The sequence below is a fragment of the Gambusia affinis genome, linkage group LG21, assembly GCF_019740435.1.
Source record: "Gambusia affinis linkage group LG21, SWU_Gaff_1.0, whole genome shotgun sequence".
Taxonomy (NCBI): Eukaryota; Metazoa; Chordata; class Actinopteri; order Cyprinodontiformes; family Poeciliidae; genus Gambusia; species Gambusia affinis.
The window spans coordinates 8,821,373-8,842,502 of NC_057888.1; the positions used below are offsets into that span (position 1 = coordinate 8,821,373).

At 37.4% G+C, this 21,130-nt stretch overlaps 1 protein-coding gene across 2 annotated transcripts; it reads right to left on the bottom strand.

The window, feature by feature from the left end:
• Positions 1 to 3,236: 3,236 nt before the first annotated feature.
• htr5ab (5-hydroxytryptamine (serotonin) receptor 5A, genome duplicate b) lies at positions 3,237 to 16,514 on the bottom strand. Of its 2 annotated transcripts, XM_044104358.1 has the most exons (4): positions 16,376 to 16,514; positions 11,172 to 11,952; positions 9,746 to 9,781; positions 3,237 to 4,851 (listed from the first exon to the last, which is right to left on the bottom strand). In XM_044104358.1, exons 2-4 carry the CDS (start codon positions 11,877 to 11,879, stop codon positions 4,519 to 4,521), a joined length of 1,077 nt encoding a protein of 358 aa, XP_043960293.1. In that variant the 5' UTR covers positions 11,880 to 11,952; positions 16,376 to 16,514; the 3' UTR covers positions 3,237 to 4,518. The 2 variants fall into 2 exon arrangements, with proteins under 2 accessions (XP_043960293.1, XP_043960294.1); XM_044104359.1 differs by lacking the exon at positions 9,746 to 9,781.
• Between the last annotated feature and the right edge of the window lie 4,616 nt (positions 16,515 to 21,130).

Sequence of the window (21,130 nt, forward strand, 5' to 3'; positions counted from 1 at the left end):
AACCTTTTTAATTTTGAAGTATTGTTTGTCTGAAAGACTTTAGATTTCCATTGACCAGTATGGGTATTGAACCACTTACCTCAGCGTTATCAGCACGACACCTTGTCCAACTGAGCTAACCTCAGCTGGACAGAATTTTCCTAAAAACAAGGTAACTCATAATGTTGAATTTCCATGGATTTAAGAAAACTTACATGATCTTACCACAATGAAGATTTGACTAAAGAGCTCATATTCTATTGTTTTTCAAAATCAATGTGCATAATGGTTAAAAATACAGCCTCCTGCTATTTGGAAGAGTTGATTTTATTAAGAATTTGTATTTCAGTTGGCCACTGCGGTGGGGTAACAATACTTCAAAATTAAAAAGGGTGGAAAACAAAATCAACACTTCAAAAATAAAAAAAGGTGTAAAATAAAATCAATACTTCAAAATAAAAAAGGGTGGAAATTAATATCAACACTTCAAAATAAAATATTGTTAGAAAATACACATTTAAGCATGTTGATTTTGAAAAACATAACAGCATTTCTTCAAATGTTAATTGCAGTAAGATCAGGTACAGTTTTCTTATATTGACGAAGACACAAGATCATGTGCGGCTAGTTAGCTCAGTTGATTGGAGCGTGGTACTCATAAAGCCATGGTCATGGGTTCAATCCCCACATTGGCCAATGGAAACATAAAGTGTTTCATAAAGTCAACTCTTCAAAAGAGCACGTGGCTTTAAATTAAACCCTCATTCATGTTGATTTTGAAAAACTTTAGAACTTCACTGCTTTTGTCAAGATCATGTAAGTTTTTGTAACATTGATGAAAACTCACCATTATGTGTGGCTGGTTAGCTCAGCTGGTCAGAGTAGGGTACTTATAAAGCCAAGGTCATGGGTTCAATCCCCACACTGGCCTACAGAAATATAGTCTTCAGGAAATCAATTCCTCCAAATAGCAGAAGGCTGTGTATTAAACCATTTTGCACATTGATTTTGAAAAGCAATAGAATATGAGCTCTTTAGTCAAACCTTCTTTGTGGTAAGATCATGTAAGTTTTCTTAAATCCATGTAAGCATGCTGAGGTCATGAGACATCCTGGGGGGAAGGAGGCGTAATGTGACCAGATTGGGGGCGGGGGTGAGGTGGGATTCATGTGACCGGAAATTCAAAGCAATTAATTAGGGTCATTAATCACTCATCAATCATCCCCCGATTAAATTTTGACAGAAGGGTGCCTATATATTGTTCCCCATTCTCTCAATTTAATCTGTTAAACTTCTTTTAAAAAACCTCCATTTGATCAAGAGTTCTGTCTTTTAATCATTTTTAAATGAGATGTTAACAAATCCAAAAGAAGTTCAACAAAGCTTTAATGTGCTTGACTTTGGTTCAACATTAATAATTCTATTCATTAATTCTTAGGACCTGCATAATTTTTCCTCTGCTCATTCAAAAACAGCCTACAGCTATATTTCAAAAGTTCTTCCAACCCATGCAGACTTTTTCCCAAAGAAACATAAAACATTTACAAAAACTTTCTGTTAAAAAAAACTGCAGCAGTACACAAGTGACAAAGAAATTAATTGTGACATGTTCTTAGGGTTGTTTTGTCTTGATCTGACAAAATTAGTTTAGGGATTAATGGACAGTATTATATTTTCCTGACCTCACCAAGCTTTGCAATGCTTGAAACATTGACTGCATCGGAAACCTTTTAAGCCAGTTGCAAACCAGTACATATTTGAGCACATGCTCCAAGTTTCCACAGGCTCTCGTCCATCAAACTGTGAAGACACATTGAAGACTTCTAAATGTTTGCACAAAATGTCAAACCTAACAGTATAGCAAGAGTTTTGGATTTTAGTATATAATTTCTGTCATAAGATTCTGTTCCTACTTACATGAAAGTACTGTATTAGCCTTTACACGTCAGTGTGCTACACTTATTAGCAATGCCCTTAAAACGTGACAGATGAAGTACAAAAGTATTGTCACTGTTCAAACAAAACAACCTTTAAGCATGTATGAAACATAATTTTCATTAAACCTACTTTGAAATATCTATGTGTAATTAATCTATTTAATGTGTTTCACTTTGTTATAAAGTTCTTTAATAAATTAGCTTTTTAGCAATATTCTACTTTATTCAATGTGTCTGTGGACTACTACTTAGCAGAGCCCCAACAATCCCACAACGATGTTCTCTGCACACAGTTTCTGTTAGCAAGAGCTCTATTACTTATGATTTGAAAACCCCCACAAACACTCCCAACAAATAAAAGTTCAATTTCACAAAAAAAACGTCATATTTTTTTGAACAATTGAATTTATTTACCTCCTGGCAAAAACTGATGCAAGGAGCTTTATTGTTTCTCTCACAACTATATGTGGTACAACTTTGATGAGAATCGTTGAGTCATGCTTAATTCTTCACAATACATTTCACTACACAAGTGAATAAAAGTCCACTCATTGATTCTACAGTAGTGAATGCCCTCAGTAGAAAGTGCAAGAAAACAGTCATTTTGTACAACATTGGGAAATGAAAAGACGAGATGAAAGAGGAGTATTGAACATTTGAGAGCACATAGGGATGCTATCTGGTAGTGTCCTTTCTTCACATAACTACAAAACTGAATTGCATTGCTACATTGATTTGTTTCTGTTCAATTTCTTCTGACTTCTTGTGCTTCCGTTATTCTTTTGCCAAGGCTATCTGCTTTTCCCACAAATTAATGTTCGAAGGTAGTTTCCAAAGGAGTCTGAATTCACCGCTCTTTATTTTGTTTTCTAAGAGTGATATTCATAAAAAACATCCTTGGCATCAATTCATGACACCAATAAAGGTTAAGCAAAAAATGCCATTGCAGATAATTTTTTTTATTGCAAGAGTATTAGGATTTGTGGCTATCTTTCAAGTTTTCACATTGCCTTGATTTAACATGCCTCCTATGATTTTCTCTACTAGTTGGAATTGACATAAAATCCAATCATTTTCTCGCTGCAGCAATTTATTTAAAGATGGTATAAGTAATGTCTTGCACTGCTATTTTGTTGCTCTACTGAAAAGAATGTGGGTATGTGGATGTAAATTATGTGTGGGAGGTAAAGCGTGTAGCTAATGAGCGTCAGAGAACAGAGTGTACCTCTATCTACACACGTTTTAATAAATCGAAAATGAATACAGCTTATAAACGCAGATAAGAGTACAGCTGAAAAAAATCCATCTTTTTGTAATTTGTTTTTAATTAATTTGAATGTTATCTATAATGATAAGTGCTGTATCTATTTCTGCACAAAACACAGTTGTTGCTTGGTTTATTATTTATGAGACTAATTTTGTTTACTTCTGACAGATGTTTTTTTTCTTGAGGCATACTCCCTTCTCTGCTTCTATGCAGACATGATGATGAAACAGCTTAAATGAATTACCATGCTTTTATTTTTCATTAGCATGAACCAGATAAAAACAACACTTGAACAATAAACACAAGTATAAAAATTTATACTCACTCTAACTTTTTTGTTGTTGTTTTACTTTCTTCACAAAAAGCGGGGGGGAACAAACAGATACAGCATTATGGCTGTATTAAGATACAGCCATAATGCTGTATCTTAATGACATCACCATTCACAACTTCTCCTTCTGTTTGATGATTGGCCTGGTCAAAAATTAACTGGAGACAATCTGTGCCACAGGGAGAAAACCTAGACTGGTGTAAGCGACATTTTTTTATTTTTTTTTTTAACCGTAGTTGCACAGGAAGGCAATGGCCAAGCTAGGTAGAGTCCATCCCAGTCATGAACTTCACTGTGGTTAGAAACTCCAATATGGTCAGTAATCTAAACAACCCCATCTGTGTGGCAGAAGACAATGTTGTTCATCTTGTTCCTGCAACTACAATCTCACTCAAGGCTGCAAAAATCTGGCACAATATTCATTGAGTTGGCCAAGAGGTTCGCATCACAAAGTACTGGAGGCTGTATTGGGCTGATGCTATCTGTGAAAAGGAAAACACATTTTCCCCTTGATAGGAAAAAAAAAATACAGCTTTTTCATCCGCTGTGGAATTTCTTTAGTTACTTTTGAGATATTCTAATCTACTTCATGTTGTCAGGTTCTACTCTAGTGATATCTTGGTTCCACAGGTCTGGCAGAATCCAGGCCTGGACATGATTCAGCTCCGATTGATCAGAGTTAATTTATGATTTAACAAGGTGAGTGGGGCCAGACTAATTTTCTAGCTTTTGTAAATAAAAAGAGAGCTGATGACTAAAGGAGTAAATTCCTTTTCAGAACACTGTTTCAATAAGATCCCAAATCATTTCACCACTTTAAAATGCAGGCAGATGCTTGTCTCAGTCTCAAACAAAACACATTGACAATGACAAAACTGATGAACACTGAAGTTTTTTTTTTTTTTTTTTAGACAATTTCTGGTTATCACCTATTTGATGAGATGATAAAGTGACAGACGGATCAGTCTGGTTGGGTGGGGTAACACTGCGAGTGGCACAAAGATTTAGCGCTGTCGGGAGAAGAGGTTCCTTAGGGCATTGTTGTAGTTCTTATTAAAGGCGGTGTATATAAGGGGGTTAAAAAAGGAATTTGAGTATCCCAGCCACAAAAAGATACTCTTCCAAATCGGCGGGATGTCACAGGAGCACAGCGGCACGATGAGCTCGGTGATGAAGAACGGGATCCAGCAAAGCACAAAAACGCCGATCAAAATGCCAACCATAAGGGCTGCTTTTTTCTCCTTCTGCTCCCGCCATGTGTCCCCGTCTGTCTGGAAGGTCACGGTTGCGTGGCGCACGGTGAACACCATCTGTGGCTGTTGGGCTTCCTCCTTTACCTAGGAGCACAGGATAAGCCAGACACTTCACTACTTTATCATTCAGAGCAATCCTGGTTTGCTTGATAATAATTGAAAACCATTAACAACAAAAGGGCAAATAGCCAATTACTGCGCTGAATGCTGTTGTACAAAAAGATGGATTACAGACTTCTAAGTAGAGTATGAATCAAACCAAAGATTTTCATTCAACTCAAGCAAGCATGCCAGGAAATTAAGCCAGAGATTTTATTAAGCTACATTTTAACTTTCAGTACTAAATTTTATGACATTTTATTTACTTTTTTTTGAGGTGGAGAAGAATAAATAAATTCAACCTTCATTTAATTTCCTTCTGACTAATTTGTCGGCATGCAGAGCTCAAGACTAACAGACATCCTGTTATTTGATAAAGTTACCAAGGTCAAAGCTTTTGTGAGAAATAACTATTTTCTTAAAAATATCAGAATTGAGAGCGATGCATAATGTAGAGGTAGAGCGGTTACAAGTTAGAGGGCCCCTCAACAAAACTGTGACTTTTTTAAATATTGGCTACAATTTAAATAGAAAAAAAAAAAACTACCGGTAATTAACTTTAGATAATAAAATGTTGTAGCTTCTTGAACAGCTATATTATTAGCTGCTATTTGCTACTGAAACACCTTCAAATGAATGGAAATCCTGCCAGCTTCCCAGCATTCTAATAGAGCATGTTTGGGTACACAGAAATGAAATCCAAAGGAGGCAGCCTCCTGTGACTGATTACCCTCCCCTCTCAGATGGGTAATGTTGTCAAGTGCTGTTTGCATTGAGGCTGCAACACTGCCAACAAGACAGTGGCAGTTACGTCTTCCCTGCTTGCCTCCACTTTTACTAGCACACACACACACACACACAAAAAAAAAAAGAGGTGCACATGTTTTGATTTGACATTTCTTCATGAATTACTGTAAGGAAATTCTCCAGTCGGACGCCATCAATATAATATGTTAACAGTACAATAATCCTGGAACTAAGTCTCATTTTTGATACTATATAATAGCATAAAGGGAATATTAAAATTGTAACATTGCTCTGATATTTTGTCCGGCAAGAAGATTACATAAGATTATAGGTAGACAACTATACTATCGCAGTGCAGTATAACCCCTTTAGAGTGTGAGGGCGCACGCATGATCAGTGGATGGTTTGATAATATAAAGTATTATTGTTGGCTGGAAAATGGGATCTTGAACACAGACAGAATTTCCAATTACACTCTCAGGCACAAGCTGTCTTTACCCGCAGTGGTACCTGACAGGCCAACAGGGCTTGCGACAGAGAACTTATAAATCTCTCTGCAGGGTGCCAGTTTTTTCTGTCTCCAATGTAGTGTAGTCAGACAACAGTTCTCCTGACTTCCTCCTCCTAACTGCATAAATCACATTCAATTTTGTGAACTGAAATACAGGTCAGAAGTCTTGCTTCAGACACTTTTATATTGGACGGACACCGAACCCTTCTGTACTCTAAGCACAACATGATCTCTCTTAAACTGTACCTTTATCTGCAAGTTTGAGGATTTGAATTGGACAAAGATATACCACAGCACAAATGAATAAGAAGTCTAATAAACTATGCTCAATGAACAAAGGATGCCACGATGCCTACAGCTGACATCAATATCACCACAACTCATTGGGAAGTATTCATTTTCAATAAATAAATAAAAATATTTATCCCAAAGTAAAAAAAAATGTTACTGATATCACCTAAATGTCGTCAAAGTTGTTGTGGATGATGATGATGATGTGTGGGCAGGAAGGATCTCCAGTAGCAGTCAGTCTTGCAACTACTCTGAAAAAGCCTCTGACTGCAGACCCTATTGATGACACACATAATTTGCATGACATGCTTACAGCTTAATTTCCAGGGACAGCGGGATTATTTCGAGGGTTCAATTATTATGTATTACTTATACACAGCAGGATGTCCAGGATTACACCGTCAGTTGTTGGGAAGCATTGCCATTTAATTTCACTTGCTTTTGTCTTCCCTCTTTAAACAACTGTCTGACTGTATGGTTAGAAAGCTAGACAGAGGGATGTTGGAGTAGGTGATATGATCCTTTCCCATTGTGATCGATGGAAGAATCGGTTTGAATTTCCTCCTTCTCTCTCTGCATCCATAAAGCCTCCATTTCAACTCATTTGGGATCTGGGGTCATAATTCAGGTATTATTTGTGTTTTGTGGGAACCAATCACCTGGAAACTCAACTGTATTGGTCAACAGAACAACCATTCAAAATTGAAAAAATGTTTCCTGCTGCAAAGCATCCAAAACCAAAGAAAATAATTTTCCAAAAAAGCAATGCCTCAACAAAAAAAAGAAAAGAAATATGAACAAAAGTTTACAAAAAACAAACAGAGCTACTCCAACACGTGTGGCACAATTGTAGAAATGCTAGCATATTGTTGTTCAAGTTTTCTATTACCTAAATTATTCTTGTTTGAGGGACTTCCTCTGCACTATTACATCAAGCGTACTCTCTGCATATTATTGCACAGTGCAACAAGAATAAATACATTTTGATGTAGCACCAAATATAAATATGACTAAATGAAAAAAAATAAATAAATCTTGGAAAACTGATTTGATGCAGACAATTCATAATATATTGTATAAGAAATAAAGGGGGGAAAATGAAACCATTTCTATGGGTAAATACCTTCAGATGGATGAAACTTAATATGCTAATTTTGTTTTAGACAGAGGGCATTTCAAAAGCTTTGTGATCTGAAAATTATTTTATTTACCATGTCTACCTTTCTGTTGAGCTCCTGTCGAGAAGAACAGGTTTGTGTTTTATGATTAGCAACATGTCACATTAAGAGAATATTAAAAATTGCAGAGGAAAAACCTAAGAAAATGCTAATCAGGATTTGCTTGAGATGTAGGCAGAGTATCAAAACAATGTGTTGTATACCTATAGTGGATGGAGCATTTGGCTTCCTTGGTATAATGTTTTAAATTTATGTGGCATTGAGGTGAAAAGTTTCAAAAGTGTCCCTCCTTTCCTGTCACAAAAACTTGCTCCAATCAGGAGTACAAAGAATACCATGATGTGTGGGATCAAAAAAGCTTCTTGAGCATCCTCCAAGGTCCTTAGACTATCAAACCAAAATGTAAAAATAGGGCTATCTTCAATATGAAACCTATTGCTGCAAATATATCAAAAAGCAGTTTCATGTCTTTTCATATATTGAAAGACATTATCGATATATGAAAGTTATTTGTTTGTTATTGCATTCACAAATAAGAATCAACCCATAAAATAAAATGATTCAACTAATGTTTTAATTCTGGGTTGTTTTGTTTCGATTTCAAGGAAATTGGCTGTAGCTTATTAAAATTCAAAGTCTTCAACTCAGCATGCACTAAAATATGACAAAAATGTTCTCTTGCTGGAATACTCCTGATAACATTCTGCTCATTATGTGTGGGGAAAAAAAATTAAACAGCATAAAAGGTCACATCTTTATGGGCTGTATATATGACTGAGTTAATAAAAAAAAAAAAATCAAATTTAAAGCTGTTATAAGTTCTACTGCAGAGTTTCACACATGTGTGATCTTTATACATTTTATCTTGACGAAAAAAAACGGCAAAGTGTTGCTTTGTACATTCAAGGTATTTTAAACATAAAACCACTCAATGAAATAAAAGCAGTTTTATGTTCAGTTTTGACAAAGTGAACTTTAAGTACTGAACCTTTCAATGATTTCTGAACTAAAAGGGAAAAAAAAGAGTAGTGAATAAGTTGAATGACCTTCATTATTGCTTCATTTTACCTTAAAACACAGAGTCCAGCACAGCTACACATAGTTTTAATATAAATGCAAAATTGTAGAACTGTTTGAAGCCCAGAAATGTCTTTTTCAGAGACCAGCTTATTATTTTGACCATTTGGGCAAAACAGCAAACAGTCTCTGGAGATGATGAGTTCAAATATATAGTGCAGGCAACAAAACATACATTTAACACTTCTTTGCTTACATAATATTATACGTTGAAATAGATTGCAATAGAATTTTCTTAATCCCTGGAGAATAATTAATTTGTGTGCATTTCTTTTGTAGGAAAATAAGTTTATAAGTTAGGTTAAAGTGTGATAAGCTGTAAGGGATGGAAAACAACTACTGCTTTAAGTCATGCCAAGTCATGCTTCTTAGTTCATTCTATGTGATTATATGAAAGGAACAGCTGTTGAGTTTTGGAGCGCATATGCTACATTGGCTAAGCAACAGCCAGGAACAGTGGGAGCTGTGCCATAACCAAGCGATCAGCCGAAAGCGCAAATCACGTCAAGTTAAGGGAAAAATATCATCATAGAAATAGAAAATATTTCAACTTTAGTGAAGAAAAACTGTTACTAATCCCGGAGCTTTATGGAACTGCACCAGGAATAAAAGATGGAGAGAGAGAGAAAAGACGGATTTAAGATTCTTGTGAGGTTCACAATCTGTTTGGTTTAAGTGAACAAAACAAATCAGCAGCAAAAAATTGAAAAATATTATGAGTTTAGAGCTCAATTTTTCTGCATATTTGCACATTGAAGTATTGGTTTAAGAAGCAATCAATTTCATGGCTTGCTGGAGTGTCATTTGTGCATCTAGGTCAGGAATACATGCATCACACCTATTAATACTCCATGTTTCTGCTGCAGTGTCTATAAGTGTGGGTACACCTTAATGTCTGAGTGGGCGTATTGATGTGAGAGCAGGAGAGTTATTTTCTTGGATTCCTCTGCTCATATCGTAGTCCAAATTGACAGTTTGCAGGTTATGGTTAGAAGTGAAGGGAGAAGATTTTTTACCGAGATGCCGCTAATCCAACAGCCGTCTGTGGAAAAAAGTAAACAATAAAATCTATTACCTGTTGCTTGTAGATTGATTGCCTGATTGATGAAACCTGACAAAAGAAGGGTAGCAAAATATCAGAGTAGGTAATTTATTTAGTGATGAGGCTAATTTATTTAGTTCTCAACCAAGAGCTTTTATTTTGGGGTGAGCTGATGCCAGAGATACAGAACAAAAGGGGGGAATACGTTATAAATAAAAATGGTTGCCAGGGAACATTTAATAAAAATAAAAAAAATCTCTGTAGAAAGATTTTCAGATTTTTTTATTTCAAAGAAAACATAACATTTATATTCAAGGGGAAAAAAAACATATACCATCAATAACTAAGCAATGCTAATTTTGGATGTCTTTACAAATGCAAAAAAAAAAAACAAAAAAAAAAAACACATAAGGGGTTGCTCAATTTTCTCAGCTAAAACTTCCCTGATTAAATAGTTGCTAATGTAAAGTGGAACGGATCCAGACTTTTATGTGCGGTAATTAGCTAAACGGCAAAGCTTGGAAGGTGCAGGCCCCTATTAATGATGCTGAGACAGTATTTATAGCCTTCAACTCTCGGCCTACGCACACATCAACAGTCTGCGGGTGATGAGTGGAATGACTTCAATTATTTTTCCATACACTCACACATCAGATACTTGTGCACTTCTTTGATTACTGATGAGCAGCTCATCAGACAATAATAAACAATAGATCTGAAAAGAAGATCTGCATGCTTCTTTTTGAATATGAACTAAATATGGGAGGCTAAATGTAAACACACAGTAGGGGATGATTTCATGAGCAGGGACAGGAAGGCTGTAAGAGGTGGTAGAGTTAAATATAAGATTGGAAATAAACCTACCGAGGGTCCAAATGACCCTCAGTAGAGAGCAACTTCCAGCAGGAAAACGCTATACAGCTAGACCTACCATGAAACGCCTCAGATTAAAATAGTTTCATGAATACCAATGCATATTCAGAAAGGCTAAGTCAAAATTCATACTCTACTCAGAATAGAAAACTGTGGGAAGATTTGAAAAGCAATATTCTCACACTCCGTCCAAACTTAGTTGCTACCTGTGCTGATAGAAATAAACCCCCAAAAGTCTGACAGTTGTAATTACAGTAAAATGTGATTGACTTTATTGTGAAGCTATGCAAGTCAAAAAGTGTAATTGCTACGAATGAACAGTCAGTTATACTTTTTAGCTGAAAATGGGAATTCTGGAGACCCTCGCCACTCTGTTGCTGATTCTTTGATTGACACTACTACAGTAGGATGCATGACTTTTGTATTGCTCTGTCACATAAAATTTCAATGCAGTGCAATGAGGTTGGCAACTGTAGCGAGAAATGACAGAGAAATTTTCCATGTTTGTAAACATTTCTGCAAGGCATTATGTAAGGATGACAAGCTGCTTTAAGGAGATAGTAATAAAATTAGAATTTTTAATTACCTCAGCCATAGGGGTGATTGTGTTTGTCTTGCGGGAGCCGATGCGAAATTTAGCAGCTTTGTAGATCTTCCAATAGACAAACAAAACCACACAAAGTGGGAGATAAAATGCCCCAAAGGTGGAGAAGATGGTGTAGGATGGCTCCTGGCTCACTTGGCACTTCATCCCTTCTGAGTAGGTCTCTCCCCAGCCAAAGAGCGGCGACAAGGAGATTATGGAAGATAGTAGCCATGTCAGCGCAATCATCACGTTGGAGATTTTTTTTCGAGTCTTGAGTGTGTACTCCAGGTGCCTGGTGATGGACCAGTAGCGGTCCAGTGCAATGGCTGTCACATTCCAGATGCTAGCCGTGCAACAGAGCACGTCAAACGAGATCCACACCTGACAGAGCACGCGTCCAAGTTTCCACAGTCTGCCGTTCAGCTCGTGAACCAGGCTAAGCGGCATAACCAGCGCAGCTACCATCACATCTGAGATGGCCATGGAGGCCACCAAGTTGTGGGGCACCCGATGGAATGTTCTCACCCTAAGGATGGTCACCAGCACCAGGAGGTTCCACACGAAGGTGGCTGCCACAAGCATTGCCAATAAAGTGAGAGTGAGCACGCTGAAAACGGAAAATGGACGGTAAAGGTTTCCGCCGGAGTCGTAGCCGTCCAGAGCCCCACTGAAGTTGGCTGTCAGCAAGCTGAAGTTGCTGTACGTCATGGTAGCTGCTCACGACCCCACAGCCAAGGGCCTAGAGGATTCAGAGAAAATGTCTGCAGGAAGCCGAAGCATTCTGCAGAGAGGAGACAGAAACGGGGACTCAGATTCAATCTGAACCAAGTCTCACTGATGCAAATGAAGTTTAAAGATGGGATTATCTATTTAATGTGTTGCATTTAGTATCATATTGTACTCTCTTAAATTGCGCTGCAGTGCATCATTGTGTTTTTAGAAGAGAGTTAGTTTAGTGATTTGCTCACAATGGTAAAACACACTCGAGTCTCTCATTTCAGCAGTCAAGCAACCTGCCTACAACTTTTCAAGTGCAATTTCATCTGCTATTAAAAAGGCTCAGAAGCACTCAGGGTAACATCTCTAGCTCAGAAAAAGACCATAAATATTCAGTTTCATCATTGCACTGCTGTGCTTTCATTTGCATTAGAAGCAGATCTGTGTTGCACAATGAAACAGCAAAATGTCACACACACACATATATATACACACAAATTAATCTCATAAGTAAATTCTGCTGCATGCTTTAGGAATGCATATGCTTTGTTGTGAAGAGGAATTTTTGCTTTGAAAAGATTCTATTGCAACATACTATTACTCCAATTTCAAGCCAGGAAAACAAAAAGTGCCAACTATGTCAACACATTCACAGGAGGACGCATGTCTAGCTCTAAAGTCTGCACAGCGTGATATTCAGTATTGCAGAAACAGTGAATTTCAACCCACCAAGTGCTGCTGTTACTATGTGACATATGATTTCCCCCCCCTACTCTGGCCTTGATCTTTATTTCTGTGTTTCTTTCTTAAACTATTTAACCAGTGTAAAAAATAAAATCTGAATGCGTTATTACAATAACTAAAACTTATACATGCCTTTCAATTAGCAATAATAATTTCATGCACTGTGTTTTGGAAAACATATCTATACATTCATGTTTTAACAATCCCTTAAAATTCTAATTTTAAAGTTAATCACAACTTGTTATTTATACATGCAATGTTAGAATGATTTCGCATGCTTTAAAAGTTCTAACGTCTCCCAGGAATTCTGTGAAAACTGAGAACACTTTCGCTTGACCTTTACACCTATGAGTAATTTAAACGTTTTACAGAAGCATTCATTTTCCATGCTTTGCAAGATGATAATTGGTTTCCCATCTACTCTGAATTGCCATTATTCATAACAAGGTAAATTTGTGTAACAGAATTCCATCAGTATAATAAATGTCTGCTACCCAGACTCCCATCATTTTCTGATTAAAGAATTGATCAACTGATTAAAAACAGATTCGTCTAGCAGATAAAGGTAGATTTTGGTCAATAGCTTAATTCACCCAAAAGGTTTAATCAGATGGATTTTCTCCCTGTGCCTCACAAAAAGACACAGTTCTTCATCAGTTGTTGTCAGAATAATGTCTTGTAAAAGTTGCATTCAGTCATGTAACTACCACAAGCGCTTGTAGTGCTTGTTCTTGGGGATTTTTTTGGGGGGAGGGGTTTCAAACCAACACAGTGTTCTGCAACTATGAAAATACAAAAAAAAAAAAAAAAATATGAAAAATATGGCCTGCATAAAGTTAAGACCATTCTGAAGCAGCAAACTATTTCTAAGCAGATTAACTCATGTTACGCATCAATGTTTTCTTTTCCTTATGCCTTTTACATTGGCAGCCCCATTGGCTAAAAATACATCCAAAGGATTATATGCCCAACCCTCCGTTTAACCATGAGGAGCGTGTTCTCAGGGTTAAACGTTTCTCCTTGTTTTGGTCCCATTGAAGCTACAACATCATGGACAAACAATTAAATTTATGTTTCATCTCATTACAAAACAAAAGACATCAAGTCTTATTCTTTGTCCAGATAAGTTATTGCAAAGGTGATACTCTTTCCTGTGGGCCTGACTTAGAGAAATGGCTTCTTTCTCCCAGCGTTGTCTTCCTTGTGATATTGCCACCTGCGTGGCTGACGTTGTTCAGTATGGGGATTATGCTTGTATACCTTTTCACCTTGCACGCACAATCATCCTTGCCTGTGCAAGTGTCACATTTGATTTCTGACCACATCCTCTAAGATTTTCCAGAGTGGAAGGTCTAATACTGCAGCTTCTGGAAATTAAAGATGCATACAATTTACATAAAGCCTGGTAGCCTGGCTAGCAGCCACATGTTCTCACTGAGCTCTTTAGCTTTAGCCATGACGATTGGGATGCTTTAAAACAGCCTGTTTGTAATGGCATGCAGAACCTTTAAATTCACAATTTGAAATGGGTATGAATAATTCTGGGCATGCTCTTTTGCATAAAATTAAAGTCAAACATAGCTAAAATCTTTGATGAATTATATTATCATATTTTGTCATCTATATTTTAGCCACTTAGCAGGAGCACATTGACCAAATTTAAAAATATTACTTTAAATCAAAGCTCAACTCTGTGTTCAACATCCCTTTTCAAAGTACCCCTAGGTAGAATTCAGTGCAACCCACTATTGTCAAAAGCCACCAAACGTATGCCCTTTGAGTGCAAGTGTATTTAATGACATATCCTGCTGTTTTGTGAAGGCATCAGAGGTTAAAAACAGAAAGAACAGCATACTCATAAACATACCAATCCATGACCATTTACCTTAAATCTACTGGTTGGACTATTCAGAAGTAACCAAGAAGCTACAGAGATCCACTTGAGACTGAAGTCAAAATTTACCTTTCAACAGGACAAGAGAGCAAAACATACTCTCATTAGAATGCCTAGATCCAAATGAAATTCTGTGGCAAAGTTATAAATTTGATGTTTAAGTAAGATTGGGCATCAAATTTAGTCACTGCATCTTCAAAACTGGACATACCCCAAAGACTTGTAGAGAAAGATGATTGCACAGCACTACATTGACTCAGGAGGACTGATTGCCAAGCTTTTCAGGTTTTCATTTGTAAAACATTTAAACAACACGCATCATTTTCTTTTCACTTCACAGTAATGCACCAAAACATTGCCAAAATTTGTGGATGACATGCTGTGAGAAATGTGACATTAGGACATTACCTCTTGATGTCACAATCTGCTTCCTATGATCAATGACTTCAACACCCCACTAACCCCTGTGCTCCTTCTCCTGCCCTCTCTCATTAACAAGCCCAATAAAATGCTGTACAAAGGGACAGCTGTTGTGAAGGGAAAAGGTGAGAAAGCATGCATGTATGCATTCTGAACAGCAATCTTGCAGTAACTCTGCTGACTTTACAGAAGCAGGGGCAGGTGTCAGGAAGGGCAGCGGACACATGCTCTGCAAAAACTAAACACCCAAATGGAAGGATACAGAAAAACACACACAACTGTATACATATACACAGATGTGAGAGGAATGGAAAAAATGAATTCAAATAGCTTTACAGCCATTTAAGTCAAAGAGCAGCAAATACATTGCTTAGTTTGAAAGAACCAGCTGGCTCTTGGGTGAAATACTCCTGGGAATTTTAGCTGACATAAACGAAGGTTGATTATAATCTCATTACCTATGCAAAGGTGTCCACGTCTACCATTTAGTAGGAGGAAAGAGGCACAAATGGGTTTCAAGCTGAAGGATGTACTTGATTGTGGTATAAAAACAGCAATGTGGAGCTTAAACCTTTCCAGTGCTAATCAGACACCGAGTTCAAAAACTTGAAGGGGCATGTTTCCTTTGTAAAAATTTCCTCAGAACCCTTTCAGTTGGCAACCAGTCTCTTCTGGATGCAAACATAATTTTCTGAAAGAAAGAAAACCACTTTGTGTCCACGGTGATTACCTCTCTTTTATGTCTGTTTCTTCCATTGTTTTTCTGTCTCTTCATGCTGGTTTGCAGATAAATATGTGACTTTTTTTTTTAGAAAGTTTGTCAGAAAAGAAGCCATATTAGTAAAATAGCAAATATGACATCTCATTTTCATTTCACATTTGGGGTCCAAACGCAGTGTCACAGCCAGTCCTGTGATTAAAACTGTACCCCCGTGAATGACATTCTCTGTGCAAAAAGCTCTTCATTAGGAAAACTGTTGTCTGCTCAGCTGTTGAACAATTTCCTCTGAGGAGTGTTTCTCTGAGGCTGACATTTGCAGATGAAAGGAAGCGGAGGTATTGAGATGTGTCCTCTGACTTGTGTTAAAACCTCAAAAGAAATATGCAAAAAGAGGAAAGTGAAGCCTCACTTTTTCCAATTTGGTACAGCAGAACGAATTTGTCAAGCAATGCAAAGGGTATTTTTTTCTGCCAGCTTCTGCCACACATGTATAAATGTTCAATAATAAATTTTAAGCAACAATAAAATAAAAGGATTGCAATTCAGAGTCACCACTTTCACCATGAGATGATAATCTCGGAAGACACTTGTTACATTGCATTCCAGAAACACACCTTTACCTTTGAGACAAGAGTAGTCAGAAAACACAATTTTCATCTCTTGTTGGAAAACAAAATTCGGGTCATCATTGTGTAAATAATAACTCACCCCGTTAACAGTTAAACACGGAGCAGTCCCGACGATCTCGGTCCTGATCTCTTCACCCATATTCACTTTGCTGGTGTTTCAGTGCTGTGATTGAACCGCCTGTCTCAGTGTGTGGATAACGGCAGAAACGCGCTTCGCTCCGGAGGATACAAAGCGGCTGGAATGAACCACGGCGCGAGCTGAAGGAGGGGAGGGCTCGCGCCAATTAAACGATAAACGCCACGTTTTCTGGCGCGAGAGGGAGACTTGATTGGTTGTGATCTGCACCTGAACACAACTTTTATTTTCTCTAACAAGCGGAACGAAGCGCATAAATTTATCTCCGTCAGCAGCGCGTCTTGGAAAGATTCCCTGTTTCCAATTAGTCTGACCATGCAGTGATCAGAGCCTGCTTTCAGGAGAACGGTTCGTGCTGCTTTATGATTGATACTCCTTCTGAACCCCCCCTGCAGTATCTTTCTAGGTTAACACGATAAACCCCTGTTTCGCAGAAAGTAACTTTATGTTAAGAGAAAGCGTCCTTGAATTCTTCTTGATTGGACCATAGGAAGATCCAGCGGGACACAGCTGTCCTGCAAAAAATAAGAGGAGAACTTCCCTTTGAGACTCATTAATGTAGCTTTGGTCTAACCGCAGAAGGAAAATCTCAACAACTATTTCACCCTTGATGCCCATAAAGACTGAATTACACAAAGAATATTGGATTAGTCCTGGTTTGATTTTACTTTAGTTCAGTCCTTCTTGGTGTTTCTAGTTGGGTTTATTTCTTCAAGTTATTCTTAGTTACTACAGTTTAATCATTTCTCGTGTCTATTATTAGAGTTAGATTTATTTTCTAGTCCCCTGTGCCTCACTCTCTCTCACTCTGCCTCTCGACTCTCCCCTCATACATGCACTCAGTTGCCAATCAGTTCTTTGTTTCCCAGTACTTAAGCTCCTCTCTTTCAGTCACTCCTTGCTGGTTCCTTCTGTTACTTCCCGTTCAGCTCTGTTATCCCTCATGTCTCTGTGCAATTATTTCTTAGATTCTAGAATCATTTTCTGCGTTGGCCTCCTGTGGATATGTAAGTTCTTGTTTCTCATTTTTTCATTAAACATTTTCATTATCTCCACACCTCTACTATTTGTTTCAATTGAATCCACAATCAAATCAAGACCTAATAATAATAACAAAAACAATGCAAGCAAAGTAATGATAGATGAGATTGGCTTAGTAAAATATGATTCTTCTCAGACTTTATAATGCCAGGTTTTTATTGGGAGGTAGACTGACATTCAAATGGCTATAAATATAATAATAACAACAACAACAACAACAAACAGTTTAGAGTACTAACCTGATGGGCAATTTAATTTAAAAAGAAACAAGAAACCCGATAATAAATGAACCTCCTGAACAGCTGGTTCCAGCACCATGGTCAGCGCCAAGGGATATTTCCATTTTACTGCACATACGAGCGAGCGAGTTTATTTTTGCACAGGCTGCATGAAGTTACAAGCTTTTCCCCTGGATCTGCAATGGATATGTAAACACACACACCATCCAACTCATTCATCTAGTATGTGTGGAGTTGATTTATCCAACTCTCTGACACTTACTTCTTTTCTAATCTAAGGAATTTCTCCGAGACAAAACAGCGTCTGCTAACTTACTATGAAATGTGCAGCTGCACACATGCAAAGGCACACTGAGAGTTTATCACATAAGCTCATTCTTGGGGGGGGGGAAACATTAAGGCTAAAGCATCTTTTCAGCTACTCTAAAAATCTCCCTTAATTCCCTCATAAAGGTGCTGCTGCACAAAAAATACTCTTCATGGCAATCCATATATCATATGACACTACTCTTTTGTATGCAGATGCAATACCATGACTAAAAGTGTTCAGCTGTTAAGGCCTCATGAGATATAAATCAACTGCAGTAAAGAAAAACAGTGTGCTCATATCTTGCAGGGTATAAGTAAAGTTTTTCACAGGAAAGTAGAAGCTCCGATCATGTCTTTTACTACATGTGGAGCTAGTTGGGGGGAAAATGTGTGCTTTTAAGCTGGTGGGAATCAACTTTCATGAAAATCCTTCCTCCTCTGCTCTTCTTTCTTGTCCGAAACAGAGTCCTCTCTTTCCTATCTGTGCAGCTTTCCACTCATCACATCTCCAACCTTGTCCTGCCACACTTGTCCTTCCCCATAAATTGCCTTCATCATCAATTACTGCCTGATGGCCTTTTGCAACCAGAGCAAAAGGCCATCAGGAACTATAACTTCACTATGCAGGTCTTGTGAAATGACCAGAGTGGAAATATGGCGCTGCCTTGGGCGAGGGACTTCACCCGGTAAACATGCCACATAAATTCTAACCTGGATGTGTGCCTGTGTATGTGTGTGTGTGTGTGTGTGACATATAGTATCAATATAAGGTGTAATTGAAAGTAGAGTTCTAGCGTGTCCTCTGTATGTTTTGTGATCCCAGACCGTCACACATGGGTAAACTTGTGATCTGCAGAAAAAATCTTGATTGCTGTGCTAAAATAGTGTTATGATTTAGTCCTTTATATGTCTTTTGCTCAACTTCAATTTCTGATAATTGAAGTTGGCTATGATTTCACTCAAATTCACACAAAATCAACATACAGAATGCCTACCAGGTGTGTTTGGATCCCTTTTTCAATATACAGACATTATGAAATAAGACAATGATTAGGTAAGCTTCTGAAATTATTATATACATGTAATTAATTCCAACATTGTTTGGAGATATTATTGTCATTTTGCCAGCATGAAAAAGATGTTTGACTGAACTAATTTGATTGAGAACTCTAGAAAAATTATAGAAAAATCCAGTATTAAAGAAATTTGCAGTTACTCTCATGGATACGTTAAATGGCTTATAGAGAAACATTTCATAGATTAAGCCATAAGATCACAAACGTCTATGTTTGGAAGAGTCAGTGAAGATGTAGAACTGAATCGAAATTCTTCAACTGTACCCCAAGAAAGAACCGGGTTCTAAAAGAAGAAGCAGCCAAGTGCTCAAGCCAGATCCCTGCTGCAAAGCCAAGCATAAGAAAAATAAGTATTCAATTCTGCCAACACAAGTGATTAAATATGCATCTAAAATTACATAAATCTTGCTGTTGATTATATTATAAGTGAGTAGTTGAAGAGAAGTAAACTAAAGGACATTTAATTAAATCCCAGTGGATGTCTGAATGTGTAACTTTGAGGCTTTTGTGAATCACACAAAAATACACAATGACTTCAAACTTTTCCTTCCACTTCTTAATGTTGAAAATCATAAACCTTATGTGTTCTTGACTGTAAGAGGTCCAAGTTCTGTGTCTAAGACACCAACCCAAATCACAACCCCCTGCTGGTGTTTTTTCCTGTTCTGGTTAACTTGGCTGCATTAGCCACCACTGGTTGCATCTACTGTAAATACCACATTTTCCAACAATTGTATGTGTTCTCTTGTGTACTTGGTTAAATTTATCAGACTAAATGTTTTTTTGGTTTTTTTCCCTTTGCACTGCAGACAAAAAGGAAACTATCATGCTGCACTTTCTGCTGCCCTTGAAGCTTAATGATATGTATCTCCACTCTACCACCCATAGCTAATTACAGCATCAACGTATGTCAGTGGCTGTGAAAGCCAGTGGAGGCTCAGAAAGGCAAGGTGTTAGGTTGTGATGTGCTGAGGCAAGCAGCTCCGAACGAAGGAAAAGCAGAGGACATTCAATAAATTGAGAAGATGGAGAGGAACAGACACTGTTTGACAGGCTGTTGGCAGAGTACACTGAGAGCACAAACTCCTGAACGATGCTCTGAACTTGTGGTGTGTTCAGAAATGTTGCTCAAATTTAAGTTAGTGCAAATATAACATTTCCTCAAGCTGAGGATTTAATTTTGAAGACTTTGTATAGATGCCAAATCCTGCAGCACACCGTTTTGGGTTTATGAACTGTTACTCTTTTTTTTTTGTTGTCCTCAGTGCAAAAGCGTTAAAATAGACTCCAAATATAGGGTGAACATGTATCATTAAATATAAATTTTGATTTTTACGTAATCTGAAATGATCTTAATATTTTTCTGGAAGTAATGTTTGGTAATGTTTAGACAACTGCTTTTTTTTTTAAGTATTACTGTGAGAGAGCGGATCTGTGCTGTGCACATTAACCTCCAGTTTTCCTTCATAACAAATACCCAGAGCGTTCTACCGTGTTATTTTTAGGGCAGCATATATCAGGCCTTTAGCTTCTGATGACACAGCATAAGACATCATCAGATCAGTTGCAGCCAGGCTACAAACAACAGTCAAAATATATTCACATCAGTCTCTGGAGAGCTGAACCATGCTGGTTTTATCACACTGAAAGATGTTTAACTTTATAACCAGTGTGTCAGCAGCTACAAAAAAAATACAAAATATTGAATTTATTCTGTACTTCACCAACATGTTGCATTATGAAAAGTGGGACATAATTCCATGCCTTTCAACTACCTTTTCCAACATCCCCCACATTTATTGCCACCTGTGGTGATGATGTGGTAAAAGTTCATAGATGAACAGATTTCCTTGGTAGCGGTATAATGTCACACTGAAAATAGGTAGAAAAACATAACCTGTAATTTATGCAATTTTCAAAAACAAAAACCAAAACAGGAGTTAAAGGGGGGTTAAAACAAACAAACAAACAAACCAAAAACATTTTTGGGTCTTGCATCATGTCATAATTTTATTCTCAACTCAAATATACCT

Excerpts from the sequence above, each read along its gene's own strand:
- htr5ab (XM_044104358.1), bottom strand. The coding sequence starts at position 11,879 with ATGACGTACAGCAACTTCAGCTTGCTGACAGCCAACTTCAGTGGGGCT. Across the intron at positions 9,782-11,171 it reads CAATCACCCCTATGGCTGAG|GTTTCATCAATCAGGCAATC; the intron begins GTAATTAAAAAT and ends TTCTTTTGTCAG. Across the intron at positions 4,852-9,745 it reads AATCAATCTACAAGCAACAG|GTAAAGGAGGAAGCCCAACA; the intron begins GTAATAGATTTT and ends CTGTGCTCCTAG.